This window comes from Anastrepha obliqua, chromosome 4 (genome assembly GCF_027943255.1).
Source record: "Anastrepha obliqua isolate idAnaObli1 chromosome 4, idAnaObli1_1.0, whole genome shotgun sequence".
Classification (NCBI taxonomy): domain Eukaryota; kingdom Metazoa; phylum Arthropoda; class Insecta; order Diptera; family Tephritidae; genus Anastrepha; species Anastrepha obliqua.
Window position 1 is genome coordinate 80,377,908 of NC_072895.1, and position 24,139 is coordinate 80,402,046.

At 36.3% G+C, this 24,139-nt stretch overlaps 2 protein-coding genes and 1 long non-coding RNA gene across 8 annotated transcripts; all 3 read left to right on the top strand.

Annotated features, from left to right (window-relative positions):
* The first annotated feature begins 70 nt into the window (after positions 1-70).
* Positions 71-23,055, top strand: LOC129245487 (leucine-rich repeat and death domain-containing protein 1). Of its 6 annotated transcripts, none has more exons than XM_054883671.1 (7): positions 71-277; positions 4,757-5,252; positions 5,305-5,575; positions 21,198-21,380; positions 22,006-22,153; positions 22,217-22,528; positions 22,608-23,055. In XM_054883671.1, exons 2-7 carry the CDS (start codon positions 5,169-5,171, stop codon positions 22,729-22,731), a joined length of 1,122 nt encoding a protein of 373 aa, XP_054739646.1. In that variant the 5' UTR covers positions 71-277; positions 4,757-5,168; the 3' UTR covers positions 22,732-23,055. The 6 variants fall into 6 exon arrangements, with proteins under 6 accessions (XP_054739646.1, XP_054739648.1, XP_054739647.1 ...); XM_054883673.1 differs by having other exon boundaries at positions 213-230; XM_054883672.1 differs by lacking the exon at positions 71-277 and adding an exon at positions 554-622.
* LOC129245486 (fructose-bisphosphate aldolase-like) lies at positions 16,270-17,907 on the top strand. Its single transcript, XM_054883668.1, has 2 exons — positions 16,270-17,230; positions 17,296-17,907. Exons 1-2 carry the CDS (start codon positions 16,432-16,434, stop codon positions 17,820-17,822), a joined length of 1,326 nt encoding a protein of 441 aa, XP_054739643.1. The 5' UTR covers positions 16,270-16,431; the 3' UTR covers positions 17,823-17,907.
* Positions 18,366-20,087, top strand: LOC129245488 (uncharacterized). Its single transcript, XR_008582410.1, has 3 exons — positions 18,366-18,465; positions 18,538-18,739; positions 19,890-20,087. It is a non-coding gene; the product is annotated as an uncharacterized LOC129245488 (long non-coding RNA).
* Positions 23,056-24,139: the final 1,084 nt, after the last annotated feature.

Below are 24,139 nucleotides of genomic sequence, written 5' to 3' on the forward strand. Positions count from 1 at the left end.
AGAAGAAACATGTGTGTATGTATTGAAGTGTGTTTGAATGTATGTATGTAAAGGAAAAAATCGATCGAACCAGCAAAACGCAAACGCTGAAAAGTGCAGCGTGTTGCATTCAAGTCAAGCTGCAATGTCAATGTCAACAAAAATCAACGAAATGAAGCGTCGAATTCACCACACTCGTTGCAGTTGGATAATAGTTTATTAAAGTAGTGGTTGAATGCAGGTGTTTTTATGTAAGAAAAAATATTAGATATCCGAATAAAAGTTATTAGTTTCAGCGGTACGACAAATTCAAATACTTGCTTGTGTATACTGAGAACGTTGTTTATTTAAATTTTTGATACCATTCGCACGCACTTTACATTCCGGCGTATGAAGAACTGTTTTCGCAGCCTCAAAGTATGCAACGCGAATCGGAATAAAATGAAACATGTCAAGGTCGATGTTTTTTTTTTTTTTTAGCAACGCATAGAAAAGTACTTCGGTCTTTTCTATTGGTGACGTAAATTTTTCGGCTTTTGGCATTGAAAATCTATGTTTACAAATTTTCCAAATTTGCATTAGTTTGGGCTTCTTAAACGTGGCGGCAAGTGTGAAGATTTGCAAATTAATTTAAAAATGAAAGGTGAATCCACAAGAATAACTTTCATACATACATTCGTATGCATATGTAGGGATATGTGTATATGTGTGTACACCAACAAACCCAGTTGGAAAATCCATTCCTATCAAACTGATGGACATCAAGTGAATTTAGAGCCAGCCTAACTCGCGCTTCTTATTCTCTTATTATAATTTTATACAAAGATGGACTGGGACTGGTGTTGATATTAGGTAACGAGTTCAATTTTTGGAAAGGCAAAAAATGTTTGTTTATTTTTCATTATGTGATTATTTGAAAAATATCTGAATATTTTTTCAGTGAACCCCGAAGGCCCTAGTAGCCAGTGTGCTGATTAAGTTAGGGTTATATTGTATATATCCCCTACAAATAATAAGAAGAATATTTTTTTCAGTGACATAAAGATAGATAAAGCGTATTATTCACGAAGCGAAAAGTTAGTTGGGGGGATTTATATTGAAAAATAAAAAGGGTACTTTTCATTCACTATTTAACTTTCATCAGTCTAACTCAGCACAGACGAGACAAATCCTGATGTTTGAAATTACTTTGGAGGAGTTGAAATAGATTTGGAAGAACAAAGAAAGTTTGCAATTCTATCTCTATATTTTCTATCTCGACTCAATCTAACAATTAATAACATCAAACCCCGTAGCTACAGATCATTTGATGTCTTCTAGATATCACTATTTGTACTTACTTTTGATATACCAAAATTTCTCGATTGGTAAATCAGTTTAAGGGGTTAGGTGGGTTACAGAGGTTCAAAAAAAGGGTATTTTTACTATTTTTTTTTTAATATATACAATCATATATTTTATTTAAACAATTCAGCATATCAAAGATACATATTTAAACAGTATTTTGTGAAATTTTTATTTAAAAATTCCGAAAACTCAGCCGTTGGTACCTCATCTCCCTTAACGTCTCACAAAAAAATGCTCTTGCCGTGGACAGCATAACTCATTATTGGCTTATCTAAAATCAGAAAACCAAACATATTTCGTTAGTACATGGATAAATCTCGTTACTGGACGAAGGAAAAAAAAATTTAATTTGAATTTTTGACAGACTTTGAACAAAAAAACACATTTTTTGGTCAAATTTTCGTCATGTGTTGGCTCGAAAAAATTAGTTGTAATAAAAAAAAAAAATCCTTCGTTCAATAACTTGATAATGTTATTCCAAAGATGTGTGCAAAATTTGAACAAAATCGCTTCATAACTTTTCGAGAAATCGTGTCCACCGACTTAAAAAATCGAGTTTTGAAATAAACGCGTTTAAAAACGAAACGCTGCACTGACATGGCCTGATGGGCGGAACTTCTGAAGGGTCTATCTCGTAGAATTTTACTCGGATCAATTTGAAATTTTAGGAGAATATTTTAAGCATATTATACTATTTAATAAGACAAAAAAAAAATCGATTTTTTTAAATTTTCAAACCACCACCTAACCACCTAACCCCTTAAATGCCGGAAAAAACTACTTTAACTGCTTCAAGTTTTTATTTATTTATTATTAACGTTTTTAATTCGATTTTTCCTTGCTTACTGATTTGATTTTACAACAAAACCAACATCCTCACTCTCCGAGGTATAAGAAAGGATTCTAGTTTTTACAGGGAGCAGATGCTGAAAGTGAATGGAAGTTTTATAGAATGGCACAAATATAAATGGGCCTTATAATTGAACTTTAACTACTTCTTTAAAGGATTTACTATTACTCCTTCCTCAATTGTTTTTGAGGGCTACTTAGTATGAGTTCCCCATATATCTGCAAAACCCATAATATTTTTTTCAGATTTATTATAGGAAAGAAATGTTACTTTCTCCTTAATCATGGGTATTGTTTTCTACATGTCGAAAGAGAAATTTAAGTGCGGCAGATAACAATTTTTTTGTGCCTAACTTTAAATAATCCCCAGTCTCACATAATATAGTATTTCTGCGAGTAGTTGAGATGCCTTGATGGCATGCAAATAAGGCGATTGCGTACACATTTTTTTTTTTGTTGACGAAACTGTTACACGTAAAACTTTCTCATATTTATTTATTTTGGTTTAGTATTTGTAATGAATTTCGAAGCGCATATAGACCAAAATAAAAATTTTAATGGCATTTCTTTCAGTGATTGCCATAATATCAGATTTTCCCCCTATTCAGAAAAGGACTCTCATAAAACTGTCGCAAATCTATCATCATCATCCGCTTTTTTGCTCCGAATGGAATATAGGGCCTTCACCAAACCTTTCCATCGCGTACGGCCCTTCGCAATGACTTTAATTTCCTTAAATTACTTTCCGGCAGCACTTATCTCCTTTTCAAGCGTTCTCTTGCCGTCTGCTACCTTGTGGTTTCCATTCCAGCGCCTGTCTGCAGACTTCAGTTGTGTCCTTTCGTAGGGTATGCCCGATTCATTTCCACTTTCTAAGTTTTATCTCAGACTGGATGGGTAGTTGCTTGCGCTGATCCCAAAAATCTGCGTTGGTGATTGTTCTGGGCCAGCAGATGCGCAGAATCCGCCGTAGGCGAATGTAGGTGAAAGCTTTTAGTTTGTTGGCGAGCAAGTCCGTCATCAGCCATGTTTCGCAACCATACAGAAGAACCGATTTGACGTTGCAGTTAAAAATGCGCATCTTAGAGTAATAGTGGAAATCGTGGAGGAATTCCAGACTTTGTTAAGTTGCGCAAGAGCGTCACGGGCTTTTGCGATTCAAAACTGAATGTCATCACCCAAAGTGAGTGAAGTAGTCGACATTTTCAATACTGGTATTTGTCGCGTTAAAACTGCTCCCACGATCCGCCACATTCACTCTTAGTGATTTCGTTTCTTCCTCATTGATCTTTCGTCCGACCTTTTTCATTTCCTGAACCAAGTCGTCGATATTATTCTGCGTGTCCGAATGATTCGAGGTCATTACCCATACATTTATCGTCGAAAAGCTATAGCACCTCAATAATTTTTACCAGTTTGGACTTTTTTTTAAATGTTATTTGTTTTTTTATTAAGTGTAGCTCATTGTGTAACAAACACCATATAAATCCTAATTTCAAACTTTATACACGAAATCGAAAATTTCACAATTTCATGGTTTTTAATATGAATTTATATAAAACTTGTTGGTATGCAATTTCATGGCTTATAAATTTTAGTAATGCTGGCACCCACACGGCGAAAGAAACAAGTACAAATCAGCCAGTCTATTGCTATCACCTTTATGAAATTCGTCTTGGTACAAAGTATGTAATTGTGATTAATATCGGACGTGTTATGGAGTGAATTTTGTTTTTATATAAAACAAACAAAATTTTTCATTTAAATAACTCATTTCAATTTTGATGGCATACATAAATGGAAATTAAAAAACTTTACAACTAAACAAAATATTGAGGTGCTCTAGTTTTTTCGCCAGCTGTACTATTTTTGCCTTAAAAACTTGTCGCACTACTCGTATTTGAAGTCTTCCTCGCAGGGCATCTACGAGTAGGCATGCAAATAAACAGATACCAACACTCATACCCACGTATACGTTCACACACTGTTTTTGAGTTCAAAAATTGTCATTGCCATTGATTATATGTATTTTATTATTTATTTTGCTCATTTTCTTTTTCAAAAATGTCTCGCCTCTTTGTTTTGTAACGCTTTCTGCTAGCGATTTTCGTGTTCGGAAAATTCTGAGTGAAATCGCAAAGAATTTTATTTGTTTCCCAAACTCTTTTGAGATAATTTTCCGTATGTATGCCAAAATAATATTTATTAGATTAAAAATAGTTTGGGATCGATTAATAGTTTTTGCAAAAAAGTAAATAAAAACACATTTGGCTTTGCAAAGCTAAAATTCTAAGAAAAATCCTCTTTGACGTGGATCCATCGATGTATTTTCTCCGATCTTTCGCGTTCTCAAATTAGTTTTCGGGTAGCGCTCATGACCGAGTAACATATTTCGCGCTTGAATTTACATACCGACAACCCTGATACTGTGCCGCAGCATTGTACGAACCACCATCGAACCGCGGATGCACTGCAGCACAAACAAGGTTTGTGTTTTAGATATCATTGCTCTTGCAGAGGCGTTAACGGATACTTTTCGACATTTTTTATTTAATTAAATTTGTTTCTTCGGTTCTCGTAGACAACACCAAAATTAAGCTGTGATATAATTGATAACAAAGTTACATGTAAGTGCTTTAGTATAAAACAATATAATAAATTGCCACGACGTACAACGGAGGAGTACATTTACGTATGTAGTGAAATATTGTGTAATAATTTGCTCTATAAAGTACAAAGTCAGTAGTGCTAGTTATGGTTTAGTTATAAAACCAACTGCACACATTTTCATGCGTGTGAGTTCAATGCGAAAATAAAAAATCAACGCGTGGCATATCCGCATTGTCACACATCAGCGCTTTCGGCATTTTCACTTCACCAGAGTGATCTAAGTCAAGCTTCTGCTCCTCCAAAGCGCATTGCAGCGCCAACTACGCACGAAAATTGATCAGCCGAGAATACGCCTCCCCTTCCCTATACCACGCTACGCCACAATGAACAAGACAACACTGCACTGGAGCTATCTCAACTTCAAAGATGTGCCCATGGATCTTTTCCTTTACGAAGATCTTGAGGAGGTAAACAACACATTGGAATAAATGTATTTCAACAGCGGAATATTTATTTTAGAATTATTCAATCCTACCGTCAAAGGTCTACCTGAAGGAGAATTTCATCACCACAATTCCCAAATGGCTGTTAAATGTTACGACCTTGAAGTTCATACACTTGGCTGGCAATAATCTGAGCGCACTTCCAGAGGAAATGTACCTTCTAGAAAATTTGGAATTTCTCGATGTGTCGAATAATCAGATACGTCAGCTCCCAAAAACCGTGGGATTGATGGACCGCTTGCAGCGTTTCAATGTGAGTGGGAACGAACTCACGGAGTTGCCCGCTGGTGAGTTCATAATTTATTTCACTTATTTATAAAATTAGTTTGCGGTTTGGTCAGGATTTCCATTAGTTTGGATTTTTTTTTAATTAAAACTTTTTTAACTATTAATTTCAATGCAGATCGTCCAGTGATAAATTGAAATGTTTCTTTATGTATTTATGAAGACAATGAATATAATAAATTTTTAAAGATTAAGTTAATAGGCATTAAAAAAATTATTGGGTTGGGGAATAAGTTCGTAGCGTTTTTACCGAAATATTTTATTTAAACAAAAAACAATAATTATATCAGTAAGTAATCAATTATATATTCGCCGTTACTGTTTGCAACCTCTTCCCACCTCTCGACCAATTTGTTGATGCCGTCCCGCTATAAATCGTCTGGTCTGGTGTCAAAGAAGTTTTTAAGCAAGTTTTTAAGGACCTCTTTGTTATCGAAGGTAACGCCCTTCATATGGTTTGACAGGGAGCGAAAAATATGGTAATCGGTCGGTGCAAGGTAATCGGTCGGTAAAGGACCTCCCATTCGAGCTCTTGGAGTGCCTGGCGTTGGCGTGAAGCAGTATGGTTTGACCATGTGGATTAGGTTCTTTCAGTCGAATAACCTCATTCACACGGTGTAGCTGAGCAATGTAAAGCTCATTGTTGATCGTGGCATTCTTTTCGAGCATTTTCCAGCGTACGAGGGCAGTCCCACCAAATATCATGATCTTCTTTGCATGAAGAAATCGAATTCAAAAGGCCTCCCGCTGTGGGACGTGTCATCGACAAATGATGACTTTGACATTTTTGAACTTTGCAAACCATTTCCGTACTGTAGGCTCGCATATGGCACCATACACGTCGCAAATGTCCCGGGCTGCTTTGGCAGCTTTTTGGCGTCGATGAAAAGCAAAGAAGAGCAAGTATCGAAAATGTTCATTTTTGCCTCCAGGGTATACCATTTCTAAGCCTCAAAACTAATAAAAAATTAAACCACTCAAAAATACAATTAACACAGTTTTGTAGAGCAGAAACAGTTCTATCGAATAAATACTACCAAACAGCAAACAAATCGTTTTAAAATAAAAGAAAATATAAAAACGCTACGCAACTTCTTCCCCAATCTAATACAAATAAACTATTTATAATAGATATTTAAAAAATCCAATAGACGAACCTTTGGACATGCAGAATTTATCTCGAAATATTTAGAGATTTGTTAAACTCAATAAGAGTGAATTGCAATAGGAGAATTTCAAGCATAAAGAGGTTTTGAGAGACCAATATAGAAAAATTCCGAGCTCTGGCTGGAATATTAAAGAAACTCCTCTCAAGAAGCACCGGACAGTCAACGGCCCCACTGGTCAAATCGAAAATGAAAGACGATGATAAGATTATTCTCCTGTTTGGCAATGATTTTAAGCTAATCAATAAGCCAAGCTTCATAGGTAGGGATAGAACCCGAGAAGCATATGCACCATAAGTCGTATCTGCGTATATCGACTAACGAAATCCTTCCATTGCTCGACAATATTTTTAGCTTTTGTCTCATAAATAAATGGCATGGATCGGTACACTGACCAAATATGTTAAAAATATTTTCGAACAGACCTCACACTCCCTAATTTCAAGTTTGGAAAAAGTTTGTATTAATTTTAAAACAGCTGAATAGTTTTATTCTAATGAAAAATTGAGGAAAAAGATTATATGTATGTACTTAGTCCTGCCATCAGTTCTTTTACATGTTAAGTCCGTTATAAATATGAAATTATAATACCTTTTTTAATGAGGTTAGTTTTATTTAATCATGTAAATATTAAAAAACAATTTTAATTTTCATTCGAAATGGTCACCATTTTCTTTTACACAAACCTTTAAACGATTAGGCCATTCAGCTATTGCAGCACGCACGGTTTCCATGCTTTTCTGCTCGAACCAAAGATTGTTTGAGACTCTCCAAATTTCTGTGTAGCCTTCGACAGACCATGTTCTCCAAGTCTAACCACAAACTGTAGTCTTCTGCGGCTATGAACCCAGTAATATTGTTTTTAGCCACTACTGGGTGGTTTTTGCCTTATGGGCTGGAGCGGAATCTTGCTGAAAGATCCGACGCTCTCCATTGAAGAGAGTACTGCTCAACTGATTCACCACGCCTTCTAAGGCATCCTTCTTGGCTTGTGGTCACGTTGAACTCTTGGAACAAAATGTTCTGCGTCTTTAGAAGTTTTAGCATAGATTTTGTCGTTGTGTTTATTAAAAACTTGTTCAACAGTGAATATTTTCTACTCTGTGATAAAATATTTTCATAGACGATAACCGCGTGCCACCGAAGAAGCTGCTTGCATTTGTCGAGTCTAATTTTCTTCAAGAGCGTTGTCAAAAGATGACCAGTTGAGCGCCGGAGGTTTTCATGTGGAGATCATCTCTAATTAGTCTTGACCTGGATATGGTCGGTACATTCATTTCCCTGGATTCCTAAGGGGATTCCTGCAAATTCTTTCTCGAATGGCTTTCATAGCTAAATTTTGTAGTTGAAAAACATGAGATATACAGGGGTATACAGGTATACTTAATTTAATAACCCAAATTTCGGGCGAGAGTAGATGGTCATGGATGGACCAAAAAGAGAGAAATTTGATCAAGCCAAATGATACAGAACTTTTTGGAAAATGTATGTTTAGAAAATAACGGAAACATAATTATATATATATGAGGATTGTTCAAAAAATAAGGCGAATTTTCAAATTTCGCGGGCTACGTACATTCGACTTTCAATGTTTTTTTTTATGTATGTACACTCGTCTCGAGGAACTTGTTGAACGATGATCCAGATTTGCTTGAAAGCGCCATAACTGGTGACAAATCATGGGTACATGGTTATGACATCGAAACCAAAGCCCAATCGTTCCAATGGAAGAGTCCAGGAGAGCCAAGAGTCGAAGCAGAAAATCGCCGAACACATAAAACACTTGTCTTATTTATGCCTCTCACAAACTAACTGAACAGCCTATATTGCTAAAACCGTTAACATATCTTCGAGACGAGTGTACCAACATCAAAAATAAGAATAATCGAAAGTCGAAAGTACGTGGCCCGCAAAATTAGAAAATTCCCCTTATTTTTTTAACTCACCTCGTATATATTATATATATGTGATCATTTAACTCGTATTTGGAGCATAGGGCGTCAACCACTCCTCTTCGCCAAGGGACACGGTTTTGTGCTAGGGATCTTAGTTCGTTCCACGATAATCCAATAGACTTCATTTCAGCTTATGTTGAGCGCCGCCAGGTGGTACGTGATCTGACAATTCCTCTACCAGTTTGTTGAAATAAATTCCAGCGTAGCGCTTGTTTACCGATATTGCCGTGGTTTTCCCTTAGCGTGTGGCCAATCCATTGCCATTTCTCTTTTTTGATTTCTGATGCGACGTCGAGCTGATTGGCTTGCGCCAACAACTCGGCGTGGGTTATTGTCCGGGGTCAGAAAATTCGTAAAATCCGACGAGGGTAGCGATTTATGATCATTTACGTGCGCTTCATGATCTTCGCAGCTACTTTACAGGTGATGCAATCATGTAATAGAAGGGATTTGACGTTCGAGTTGAAGATGTGCAGCTTGTTTGAAGGCTGATACTGTTGTTTTGGCACAATGGAGCGAGAATGCCGAGGATGATTTAGCTTTGCTAGTTCTGTATTCGACATCCACTTGAGAACCGCCATCCGCGTTGACCATGCAACTAAGGTAGCAGAATTTGTCAACGGTTTCGAACTGTTGTGCACCCACTATCAGTGGTTCCTATATGGTTTTATATTTATTTTATTGAGATGCAGCGCTTTCGCTTTTCCGACGTTGACTTTGTTGGTTTCAACTTCTCGTGCATGGTTTAGGTATATCAGCATTTGAACAAAATTTTGAAGCAAAAGCAATACAAAAAAATATTACTATAAATAAAAAACTTTATAAAATAGCTACGTAAGCTGAGTTTTATTTCAAACGCATTTTTTTATATTACTTTACAAAATTTTAATTGAAATACCAAATTATATATTTAGGTACTTTTACCCCATTTGCTTCTTATGGGTTAATGGGAGCAAACTATTAACACTTATAAATCACTACACATACACATTGTCAAATAGGCATGTAGGCTGGTTGACTGTGGGCAATTCATTAGAACTTTGGGAAGATAAAAGTGTCCGAAATGTCAGTGTATAACAAAATTTTCATAAAATTCTGAAATTGTTTTTATTTTAAAAATTTATTTACCAACGCAATCTAGCCAGAATTACTTTTACAGTGACCCATATCGTCACCGCCGCAGTAATAACTGTTGCGTACTCAATTTACTGTTTTTCGGTCAAAATAACTAATTATCCTCCTTTTTTATTTGCAACTTCTAACTAAAGTGAAAAAATAGTAATTTTTGTAAGCTGAATAAGTAGGGTATAGAAAGGGTTACAAACGACAGAAAGGGTTACAAATTATGAATATTGTGCGTAGTTATTATTCAATCATGTTTTTTTCGCTCTGTTAAAAAGAGTTATAGGGCTGTCACGATGGGCCCTTTGTGCCCGTTGCGGCAACGCATTTGATTTTCGTGAAAGCAAACATCATATTTTGTGTTGCATAAACAGGTTTTTGTTGGTTGTGAAAAATTTATAAATTTAATGCTTATTGAAGCGAAAGATGCTTTTAATAGAATTTATGGTAGTCGTAGACAGTGAGTGCTACCATAGCTTCGACACCTGGAAACGCATTCATTTTACAGGACCACCTGGTTAAACCTAGCCTTTTCTCTACTCTCTCAAACCTTTATCGAAAAGATAAGGCTGCATTTGAATTGAGTCAATTCATGTAAATTCCATTTATTTTCTGCATTTAATTTTATATAATAAAAAACACCATCGATAAAAATTTGAACGATACAAATTTGTTCTTCTTTAAACAGTTGTCATTTTCGCCGCACTTGTTGTACGGCAACAATAAAAAATTGCCAATTTTTGTGCCGGCATAGCGTACGGCACATTGTGGCGCGTTCGACACATAATTTATTTTGCTGTGAGTCAAATGCGTCGCCGTAACGGACGGAACGGACCCATTGTGACGAGCCATTAGCAGGTTTTACTGCGGCGGCGACGAAATGTTTTAGGATATTTAACACTCACTTTAATCTGTATAATATATTTATGCATGCAATTGCCGCATAAATCCTTTGTTGTGTGTTTGGCCGAGCTCTTTCTCCTGCTTGTGCTGTGCGTCCTTGTAAGTGGCCTACAGTTTTCTGCCACCTCCGAATGGCAAAGTCCTTCTTATGAGGAGCGTTTTTATGGTAGAAATGCACACATGCCATTGCCTGCTGGGTGCGAGTGCAATTAGATAAAAGTTTTTCAATAATTTGATTTTTCATGCCGGGTCCTAGTCACCCGCCAACCCAGTCGTCTATAGCAACCGTTGAATTAATAGGTTCTTTTAATGTATTTTTGATTAACAAGGCGAATTGAGTACCACAGGTGAAATTTGAAAATGAAATTTGAATAGGTCGAGCCAAGGAGCACCAAGAGATTTGGTGGCTCCTAAAACACTCAGGCTAAAAAGCCCATTGTATTTGGAGCTCTGGAAAGAGGGTAGATAGTCAAGGAGGGATGGAGTATCAGAGAAAGAGATAGGTAAGAATAGAGACAGAGATAAAGGTAGTTAGTCCTGTGAGAATTTTCCAGATTCTTTAGCAAATCTTTAAATATCCTCCAGTTTTAGAGAACAAATATTACTCATTCTCTCGACATCTGAACCCAAAACTCGTAGCCTTGATCTAGCAAAGGCAAGACACTCACAGAGAAAATGCTCAGTGCTATCCGCCTCATCCAAGCAAGACAGGCACATTGGGTCCTCAATGATCCCAATGGTGATCATATGCTGACCCCATGGTTTGTGTCCTGTAATAGTACCGAACATCAACCGAACGTCTTTCCTTCCAAGTTTTAGTAGAAAGTTTGACAGTTTTCTATTCGAACTTGACACAAAACACTTTGCAGTTTTGCAGCGTTCTAGACCGGACAGTGCAGCCTCACTGTCACTGAAAACTCCAATCTGTTTCTCGCTCCATCTCTTCTCGATTATCCATTCGGCTACTGTTGGGATAGCAAAAAATTTCGTTCGGTTCGTTCAGTTGCCATGTCCCCCATAGCATAGTGATACTTATTACTTTCCGTTAAGTACCATCCAGCTCCAGACTCTATTTCGTTCTTGGACCCCTCGGTAAAGAAAATATCCGTCAAACCTTCCTGAATGCTTTCTGGATTGCTGACATCAAATTTTCTTCCAAATGAAACTGTGGGTATCAGGTCGTCAGGTCCCGAAAACAGTGGATACTGCTCAGATAGCATCTTAAAGATTTCCATGTGTCCCGAAGTTCCGTCTTCGTGCCAGAAACCATATTTATTGAATCTACAAATTGCTTTTATTGCTTTCTGTTGTATCTTAAGATCCAAGGAGAACAAATCAAGCATTTAGGGCATTGCCAAAGATCGTACTCATGGCACCCGTAATTCATAAACATACATTTCTTTGCAGCCTATATAGTTCCCGGAGTGTGGACTTAACCAAGCTCCGTCGCCACCAGACCACAGAGGCGTAAATGATGATTGGTCTGATAAGTGATGTGTATATCCATTGGATCACAGCAGGTTTCAGACCCCAGGTTTTACCAAAGGCTCTACGGCATTGCTGAAAAATCCTTAATGCGCGATTCACCTTCAGTGAAACGTGTGTCTCCCAAGTCAGCTTCTTATCCAAGAATACTTCTAGATATTTAACTTCATCGGAAAGACCAAGTCTCATACCTTTCAGTGTTGGAAGACTAAGCCCATCCAATTCTCCAAGCGCCGTGGCAATAAAGTCTGTGTGTCTGTGTATAACTTCTTGTGCTTCGTTATTTCCATTGCTTTCGATATCTTCCTCTTCGCAAACAAGTAATTCCCCTTCCTTTTGTTAGTTTATTCATGGGCTCTTACGACACCGCGAATTCGAAAGGCGCAATCTTGTATTCAATCATTCTTGGATTATACCATTTGTGTTTAAATATGACTTAATTCCTTTAGATAATTTTAGCACCGTTGCAACAACATCCAGGTTGGGTTAGGTTAGCCTGGTTAGCATTAAACCACGCATAGACCTTTTGGTCCCTAGCGATACCAGATGGAGACAGACATATATGAATATTGAAAGTAGATTTCATGTAGGATGTCAACGCTTTTAGGGAATCTAAGCAGAGCTGGGAGATCGGCTTTTGAGACGTCCTCCAGATCCTCAAAAGCGTTTTTAGTAATGCCGGACAAACGCACAGAAGGTATTCTAAAGTTTCCTCAACACCCTCTCTACATTTCCTGCAATTGTCCATGTTAGCAATTCCTATCTTGTAAGTATGTGCAGCCAATAGATTATAACCTGCCAACATACCTATTATTGTTCTGCAGTCTTTTCGCAAGAGCGTAAGTACGAATCTACTATTTCGTTTCCTATAATGCCTTTTTGGTCAGGTACCCAATAGATATGCAGCCTACTGTTTGCGGCTAGCCTTTTTATGGCCTCCCTGCTCCGTTGAACATTTTTGGAATTAATACAATATGAGCTTATTGCTTTTATTGCTGTTTAGTCAAACGTCCACGTATATATTAATTATTGAGTAAAGCGTTACCAATTTTGCGTTATCATTTCCGCCAGATTATTCTAAAATATTTATAATCAGCATTTCTTTCATACTCAATGTACAGGGTGGCTGTGGAAAGCCGCTACCAAAAAAAAATTGAATAACTTTTTTTCTTTTTAAGTTATCTGTTCCATTTTTGTTTTAATTTGCAGATTGATCTTTAAAATTTATTAAAATGGATAACTGGGACACGCAAACAAGAATTTGGATAGTCCGCCGCTATCACGCACTGGAGTCCGTAGTTTTGGTACAGAGAGAGTACAGGCGGATGTTTGGCGGCGATCCCCCGAGCAGATGGACCATAATGAGACTGGTGAATAATTTTGCTGAGCAAGGAACAGTCGCAAGAAGGCCTTATCATCGAAACACACCAGTTCGGACGGAGGAAACGATCGCTGCTGTAGCTGCAGCTATACAAAGCAATCCAAGGGTTTCAACAAGAAGCTTATCTGCTCAACCTGGTGTCAGCCGACAGTCTTTGCAAACAATAATGCACAAAGATTTAGACTTATTTCCCTACAAAATTCAAATGGTTAACAAACTGAATGCAGCAGACTTGCCGATTCGCTTGGAATTTTGCCAGAAGATCCTGCAAATGGTGGAAGAAGACCAAAACATGTTAAACTGCCTTTTCATGTCTGATGAGGCCCATTTCGATTTAAACGGCAATGTGAACAAACAAAATTGTCGAATATGGAGTACTTCTAACCCACAGATACTCCACGAGACGGAATTGCATCCTCTTCGCGTGACAGTGTGGTGTGCGGTTTCTTCACGCTGTATTGTCGGGCCTTATTTTTTTGAAGAAAATGGTCACACCGTTACGGTTACTGGAGACCGTTATTTGAAAATGCTGAAAGAATTTTTCTATCCAGAACTACGCCGAAAGAGAATTCCTTTCAACTCTGTGTGGTTTCAACAAGATGGGGCAACGTCTCACATAGCCCAGACTGTTATGACAGAGTTGCGACGAAAATTTCCCAATAAACTGATTTCAAGAAACTCCGAATTTCGTTGGCCCCACCAGGTCGCCTGACCTTACTGCACCTGACTTTTTCTTGTGGGGTTTATGTAAACAAGAAGTTTATAAAACAAAGCCAACCAATTTGGATGAACTAAAACAATCCATTCGGGCAACAATTGTGGCTATTCCTGTCGCAACTCTCAAAGCAGCAATGAACAACTTTTTACTAAGATGCCGCACTTGTGTCCATAGATAACTAGATATGAAACTTATTCATTTTGAGAGAGAGCGCGCCCATGAGGACGTTTAAAAACTTGGCAGCACTCACACATTATGGGATTTTGAACAGCTGATAGGCGAAATGGCAGACTGCCAGAAGAAACGCGCCAAAAATAACAGACGAAAACAGTTCGTTTTTGCTTAATGGAGAAATGGCGTGTTGAAATGTTTATAATTATTTGTCTTAAAATTTATTCAATTGAAATGTAATAATTGAATTGAGTTTGTAGAATCTAAAGCTCGTTATATCCTTTTCGACTTCTACTTTTAATTAGTCTTATGTACATAATGTAATTTTATTGAAAACTGTGTGTTGGTTTATGTAGATTTGTATATACGTAAATATTCTATGGTTGAAAAGCGTAGGTAAGGGAACTGAATTTGTGTCTGAGATATTTTACAAAAATTAAAGGTAATCTGCTTTAACTTATTCTGTTCGTTGTTTGAGAATTTTTTTTGTTACCCAATTTCTGTGTTATATTAAAAAATCGCAATAAGTCATGTTTTTAATTATAACTTATGTTTTTCGCGTTCATTACTTTATTATTATTAAATTACTTTTGTATTTCAGTTTTAAATAATTTCATTTACATATAAATTTTTAAATTTTTGGCTTATTTATGTACATATTTCATACGGATTGTGCTTATTTGTAGTATATGTAGGTGTTTACGAGTGATATAAGGCTATTGGGCAACCGCACACTAAATACTAACCTCAATGGTGGTGTGGAAAATAAAAATTCCAGACCTTTGGTTCAAAAATACCCAATTCATGTTTCTACCGGTGTGGCAATAGTGGAAAATGTTATAAAAAATGCACATTTTTGAGCGCTCTCACGAGAAAAAGAGTTTCACATCTAATTATCTATGCTTGTGTCAACGAGCATGGGGGGCATTTAAATTCAATTATTTTTAAAACTAGTTAAGCTACATTTAATAAAATTTAATGACCTTCAACTTGAAAAAAAAAATAAATGAATTCCATACACTAAAAAAAAAAGTTATTGAGTTTCTTAATGTAGCAAAATTCATCAGCCACCCTGTATTTATACGAGTATTAATAGAGGTAACTTTGCAAAATATCAACGCAATCATTCACCCTTTCTCTTCTGTAATCTTTTGGGTCAAATTCAACTTCAAATTTGCCTCTGGAATACCCATGATTCAATAATAAAAGGTTTGCTCAGTAAGCAGCTTTCTCGTTTCCTCTTGACAAATCGGCTCCCTTAGCTAGACAGTGGATTGCTAACTCTAGAAATTTATAGTTAAAGTGGAGGTAAAGTAAAATATGTAGGAAAAACATTTCGCTTTCAGAAGGATGTGCTTATGAGCAAGAACTTGCTTGGTACGTTCAGGACCAATATGGACCACGATATGGAGTACATCCGGACATACCGCTTAAATCAGGATATCATAGATGGAGCAATGAGCGCATTTTGACATTTTGACAATCTGAGCCCGATGCCTTTAAATTATAGGTTGCGAAAGTACTCACTAGATTGTTTTAAAAACATATAACTTACTAACAAGAGTTAATTTTGTAGTTTGTAATTACTTACAGCCTAAGAACGGCATATGGCTTTTTATGAATAGCTTTTTAATGGCAGAAATACACTCGGAGGTTTACCATTGTCTGTCGACAAATGCGACCTTTTGTAAGGGAGTGTCAGAATACTGAGGTCACAAGTGAGCAAACCTTTAATAATTGAATCATGTGGAATACCTACTCTACAGATGACTTTTCGTTGTAAATAAAAACGAAAATTTAGATTTGTCAAATAAAAAAGTGAAACAACAATATTTCGCAAGCGAATTAAAATTTCTCCTTTTCGAAATATTTTTTTTTGTTTTCTTCTCCAAATTTCACGTTGAACGTATTATTGCAAATTATCTGCCCATTTGAAAAAGACTGCATCGGATCCAACATGTCTACATATTTCAATTGTCCTTCGCGCAGCGTAATTGATGAATTGGTCCACATATCCACGATGCTCATGTCACCTGGTCATGGAATACTCATTACAGACGAATCCCCATTGCAGTTGGAAAAAAAATTGGAAATATTTGGTATTGAATGCAGTGAAGAGATGCGCGCTCAGTATCGCAACATGCTTTTCTCAGCTAAAGAAACAATGTCCGACTATATCTCGGGCATAGCAGTGCATCCGGAGGTATTGGATCAGACAACTTCCAACGGATGTGCGCTTCACTGCCAAGTGCGGCGAAAAAATATTTTGGTTGGAGTAACAGTAGATAAAGGGCTTGTGCCCATCTTATGTTCTTATGGAGAATTCACTACCCAAGGGCTTGACGATTTAGCTGTGAAATGTGCGGAATATAAAGATTGTGGTTGTGATTTTACCATGTGGAGAGCTCAGTATAATATAGGCGAGTTCACACCTTCATACCTGGCAATAATTGAGAACGCCAATACGTTAGGAAAATACGCAGCCATCTCGCAATCCAAACGAATGTTACCTATACTGGAAGTGGACGTAGTACCATCGGATGATAATGACTTGGAGCGTGCAGAAAAGGTCACCGAAACAGTTTTGACGGCGATTTTCAAGTCGCTTTCCGACCATCATGTCAGTCTGGAAGGAACTTTGCTAAAAGTGCCTGTATTAAATTCGGGTTCAAAGTGTGCGAAACGTTATTCACCAGGCCAAATCGCCAAGGCAACACTACGACTTCTAAGGCATACCGTCCCTGCGGCAACAGGCGGTAAGATAATTTTGATTTAGAAATTATTAAAAAATATCAAAAAAACTACCATCTTTGGTTTTAAGGCGTAATTTTGCATGCGGATGACAACACGGAGGACAAAACTCTTTGTCAGTTGAATGCCTTTGCTGCCGATCCATCACCAAAGCCGTGGCCAATAACATTTTGCTTTGACGGTACTATGCAATCGTCGATATTTATGGCATGGGCTGGTAAAAGTAAAAACATTGAAAAAGCACAACAGGATTTGTTGAAGATGCTTGGAGCTTTCTCGCAAGCCGCTCAGGGCACGTACGTTCCAGGTTCGATGAAATCGTTGGCCAATCAATGCTACTGTAAGAAACCATTGAAGGCTTTCAAAACAAAGCCAGCACCTCTACCAGATGATTGTGTGAAATATGAAGAAATATCCCGACCTCCTCCTGTTCTTGCTATGAGCGCGAAAACCGAACAACCTGAAAAATTGGAGATAGAAATAAGCAAAGAGCAGACCATTGCAAATGACCCGGCTCCGAATTTATCTGTTGAAAATGTTGAAAAGGTTGAAAATGTTGAAAACGTTGAAAATGTTGAAAATGTTGAAAATGTTTAAAAAGTATCTAAATCCATGAAAATTATTGAATTATGATATATTTCAAATACTACGAGTGAACGTAGAAGAAACTCTTCGAAGAAAATTTAAGTGTATATTATTTTCAATGAGGCTCACTGAATTATTTTAATTTATTATTAATATTAGGGAATGGCCAGGCATCACTTTTTGAAGCCCAACTGAACAGTACCGTCTAAATTCTAAAACCCCTCGATACACAATTAGAGATTACTGATAAACCTTCAAACACAAACAATTTTACAACTGCACGTTATTCGCTTCTTTCCCTGCAAAAAATACATTGGCCCATCAACTTCGAATGAATTGATTGAAATAATGAATTAATAAATGGAAATACAATTTTGTGTATGTGCTATAATGAAAGATAGAAGATGAAATGATAAAATGACCGTATTTCACATTGATATTATATTAACGTACTGCCAAGTAGTTGTGAAAATCTTACAATTTCAGGCCAACATCATGTTTTTATGAGCCTAAAATACTTTGCAAAATTCATATATCGCTCATTTACTTCATTAGTGTCCTAATCCAAAAACCAAAATATGGAGAGAAACGGCTTCAAAGTTTTCAATTCACTAAGCTTCATAATCAACTAGTATGGAAAATATGCCCAAAAACCGTAAATATATACTATGTAGTTATACTATCGTACAAATTGCTGCATACATAGCTACTTGTATATTCAATGAAGGTATAAATTATTGTTTATAATGAATACACTGGGACTTAATTATGGGCCTCATTCTTATCGTTATGCTGAAAAAATGGATGTTGCACGTATGAAAGTGGCAGATAAGAGCGCTAACGGTAACACTCGAGAAGGCAAATCGATATTTTGGAAGCTGCTATGACGGCTGAAGACTATTGTATGGCCCAGGAATAGATGACACAGTGTAAGTAATTAAATAATTCGTATAACTCTACATAAATCAATAGGAACACTTTAAATGCGTTTTTCTCAAAACTATGTTTTTTGAATTGGTGATCATTGTAACTTAAAAACCGCTTGGTAGATTTCAATAAAATTTATACTGCTTTTGAAAAACATAAAAAACTCGTGCCTGATCGAAGGATTTTTTTTTAATTTCGATTTTTTTAAACAATTAAATGTCGGTTTTTTCTCGAAAATCTGAAAAATATTTCCTGAGGCCGCCATATTGTTAATTTAAAAAAAAAAGCTTCAATCAGGCACAAGATTATATATCATATTAATAAAACTAATTTCTCTTGTCCGATTGATTTTAGATGAATCTCCAAGGACTTGTGATGATCACCGCAAGGGACTTCTGGAGAAATACACATTACAATTATTAATTTTTGTTTTTTTTTTTTTTTAATTTTACTAAAGTCAAGTCGAAACATGATGTATTAATGCTATGTTTTTATTTTTGCAAAATAAAGCAACTGACTAGCAAAAAAAAAATTATTGAAAATCATCATTTTTCGGGCCTCTGACTACCCCTTAAAGACATATGCATATAATTTATTTGCAAGCAGTACCTGAAAAAACTCGATTGCTGAAATATGTAAATGTCTTCACAATAATTACATTCCAAGTGTTGAAGAGATTATTAAATCTAGCGGTAAGACTTTTTGGCACTACATTAAATCTAAGAAATCCTGTAGTAGTGTTCCATCTGCTATTTATTTTGGTAGTAAGACTGCTAACACGCCATTACAGGCAGTCAATTTACGCAGAATTCAAAGCCAATCAAATTTTGTTCAGAATTATAGTGATTAAGATTCCCATCGCTTTTAAGATCGGTCTTTTAATCAATCTTCAACTCTGAATTATGGGCTGATGATGATGTCGGGCATGGAATTTTAGCAGCTGCAACAAGAATGATTTAAGTAATTATTGATAAATTTTCAAGATTAAAGATTATCTTCGCTTGGGGTTCACTATGTTTTCCTGCAATGGTTGAAATCCTATTTATGTGTAAGGCGTAAAGATTCTAAAGATTTAATTGTAATTTTTGACGGTCGTTTTTCCATTTAATTGTCACATTAATTACCTTCTATCAAAATCATATTCTGTTTCAGGCTTTGTACGACGGGGTGGCTTAAATTTTACGAACCCTTATACGCTGAAATTGTGGTATACTGTATTCGTTCGCAAATACAATAAATTTTTAATCGACCGGATCAAACGTGTGCAAAAGGTGTCTCTGAAATTTTCACTAAGATTAGTAACATTTTTTGATCCTGTCCCATCCTCGACATCAGGTTTACTATTGGTCAACTTAAAGTCTTTAGTAAGTAGAAGATCGATTCTTACCCACTCGTTTGTTTTCAATGTCATTAAGGGTGACTTTAACCGCCCATTTCCGCTTCGAAGTATTTATTTTCTTACTTATTTTCTAGATTTCTAAGTGTTAAAGAAAGAAACTTCTGTACCGTTGAACTCTAACTCTAATAGTTAAGTTAAATGTAACTTTATCATTTAATTAAATTTAAATAGAAAAAAAAGTATGTAAACGATTTCAAGCAACCTTCACAATATATGCCTCAATGTCAGTAGGTTTAAGGGGTTACATGGGTTTCGTCGGGTTAAAAAAGGCCTATTTTCAATATTTTTTTTATGTAAAAAATTATTTGTTTAATTCAAACTTTTTCTGTCTTATAGATACATATTTAAATAATAATTTCTGAAATTTTCAAAAAACAAAATTAAAACTTCTCCATTGTGACGTCCTTTCCGGGGACCCCTCGAAAAAAAGGTGCGTCCGCGTTGTCAGCTAACTCCTGACAGGCTCATCAAAAATGGAAGAACACAAAAATAAGTGCTTTAGTTAAGACCATAAACTCGTGCTTGAACGAAGGAAAGGAACAAAAAGCAAAAATGGAATTTCGGCAGAATTTTTGCAAAAAAATGAAAATTTCGGTCAAATTTGCTTGACATTTTGTTTTTTTTAAATAGTTGTAATTAAAAACAAAAATTCTTCGTCCAAGCACGAGTAAATTTCATCAAGATCGGTTGAATAGTTTTCGAGAACATTTGACAGCCGACTTTGAAAACACAGTTCCGAGAAAACGCGTTTAAAGTTCTGAGCGCACACATTCCAAAGGCTGTATCTCCGAATTTATTATTCGGATCGACTTGAAAATTTAGGATAATATTCTTGAGATATTGTAGAAATTAATAAGCCAAAAAAAAATAAATCGATTTTTTGAACCAACGGAACACATGTAACCCCTTAAATGAGTTTCGTGCACCTCAGTGGGTATTTATACTGAGGTGTACTTAAAGTGGCTTTAAATATTTATTTATGTAACACAAAAATGATTAGAGAGCTTTGTAGATTTGTATTTTTAAGCTAGTTTTTTCAATGCATCCTCCTCTTATTCCAGAAATTGGCGCTTTAAAACAACTAGAAGAACTTAACATATCCAAGAATCACCTTCAACGCCTGCCAATTCAACTAAGCGAGTGTCAACGACTGAACGAACTCAACCTCAGTGATAATGTCAATATCTGGCATATACCCGAACGAATCTCAAACTTGCCATCGCTACAGTCACTGTCAGCCGATCGTAAGTAACTCTCAGTCATTTAGCAAATAGTTTTGTCCTCACTGGAGCTGTCAAACTATCGATAGTTGAGACGATGGATGGTTTTTCATGGTTGATGTTTAAACTAACGATACTATCGAATAATAACACCGTAAATTGTTTTAACCGTAAATGCATATATTATTAAAATTATGTATTTACGGTCAATATAATCTCATAATTTTTTTTTTTAAGAAAACCTTGCGCATCAACAGTTTCAGGTTTCATGCCTGACCGCAGGTCATTTATAATTGAACTTTCCTTGTTGAAAATTCGTTCAGATTCAACTGAAGACGGGGACTTGAAAAAAAAATCGTTGCGGTTTTGACTCCCCGCCCCTTTGAATAAAAAATATAAACAAATGAGAAATAAGACATTTTATAACTAACACATATTCACTTTGGAATTTTAATGTAGTGTATACCTTCCACCAAATAAGCAGGTCGTCACCTAGCGTGGGATGCATGCACTCAAAATTGGTGTCAATAGTGTGAAAAAACTAAACCAATTTGGCGCACACCTGCTTTCGATACTATCTAACTGCGATAGTTCGACAGCTCTAGTCCTCACATCTTACTATTTTATTTTTCTGCTACTTCCTTGCCAGGTTGTGCACTCATTTACTTACCGGTGGCACTTTCAAAGTTTATCAACCATGTGCGCATCTTTCACAACACCTCCATCACTCATGTGCCAATGATTTACGAAAAGTTCTTTCAAACTTTCTATGACAATCGTTCAAAAGCAACACCAATGTAACTATCAAAGCGAGAGACTGAAGGGGAAGATTTCAGTTTAACTTTTGTCATATTATGCAGGTCAGTTTCGCACGAGAGCTTCTTCTGGGTGCTGGAGAAGGAAACCAATACTAGAATTTTGCTACCTTTTGGAACACGTCGCATCTTTCATGTGCCTTCGCTGGACAACCAAGTCACTCTCTACGATGACTGCCTACGCGCCGTACAATATCTAAACCGTTATATGCCCTTGTGGGAAAATGTGGCACTGAAGCGAATGCTACCGGAAAAGTTCATTTATGACCACATAGTGAATGGACCGACTGCCCGTTGTACACTGTTCAATTGCTCCAACCCATTGTACACTTCCTATTACTTCATGGCTGTGAAACGGTGAGTTATCATTGAACTAGCGAATATATTTTAGTAGTTATTGTATTTTTTTTATTTATAAACTTCATTTGCTGTGCAGACGTGGAAGTACTTCAAAGCAAATTTTCACCTGCTACTTTTGCTCAAATCACTGCGCGAACTTATGGCTGATGGATAATGGAAAAAAATACTATCAGCTGAACTGGGAGGTTTGCGATCGTTAAAGTTATGAGAGTGCAAAATAAAAAGTCGTTGTAAATATGTACAGTTAAATGAAAGTAAAAACTATTTATTATGATCAGTTTACACTTAAGAAAAATAAATTTAAGTAAATACCACAAATTTTTGCATAAAATAAAAATTTAAAAAATAAGTAGGATATATGCAATTGTATGTATGGTACAAATACTGATCTCTGTGTTGAAGTAGGAGCTAACGTAAGCTCCGAATTAGATCGGATTGTCTGTATTTTGACCGTTAAACCGGCCGATTTCTCAATAGCACATACATTTGAATATTGACAATAAATGGGTTGTGATCGATAAAGAAAACAAGAAACATAAATATTTGGAATTAATTGTAGCTACTTTAGAAATTAAGGATTTTTTGAGAAGAAGGTAACGAATATGTTTGTGTAAGTAGCCTGAGAGGTGTTTCATAGAAATATTTGCGACTACTTTGATATAAGCGTCCTCCTCCTCTTTAGGTTTGGTCTATATGTAACGATAGTAACACATTCTACCCCGGGTGGCTCGCGAAAACGAAACGCCTACCAGCTGTGAATGGCCAAATGACAGTATCGCAAAAAAATGCAATAGCCCGCAGAAAAAGATTCCGAGTAAGGCATGAAGATGGATGACCAAATATAAGACCACAAAATAAAGATGGCACAGGATGGGTCGATGCTGTTGACCTTATTAAGATTAAGAAAATGAATAGAGTGAAAAATAAATAAGTAATAAAATGTTGTAAGTTTAGATAGGGCTGAATTATATAATTATGTATACGAAAGTCGTTTGAAAAGTCCGTGCAAAGTCAAAAAGATGGAAGTACTGGCGCATATAGAGGTTACGTTTAGGTAGTAGCATCTCTCGGAAGAACCCTCAAGAAGCTTTAGCCAGATCGACCTATTTCTTTGTGTTTAGTATTAGTTTGAATCGAGCAAGTCGAGTGATTCTCGTTTTCCATCATGACAACGCTCCAACTCACGTCTCATAAATTGTGGTTGCAAAATTAATAGAAATAGGGTTCCAGCTCCTTTCACATCCACTTATTCTCCCACTTGGTTCCCTCCGACAACTATTTGTTCGCCAATTTGAAGAAATGGTTTGCAGGAAAAAGATTCTCTTCAAACGAGGAGGTGATTGTAGAAACGAATAGCTATTTATCAGACTTGGACAAATCATATTAATCGTAAGGAATCGACAAATTAGAAGATAGTTGGACGAGGTCCACAAGTATAAAAGGAGACTATGCCAAAAACTAAAATAGGTTTACCCTAAACAATTAAGTATTTTTGTTTTTTTGCACGGACTTTTCAAACGACTCTCGTAACTGGCGAAAATTTCTAGTTATCAAAAATCATATTTAAAATTTTAAGATTATGTGAAAACGGAGGTCGATGAAAACCAT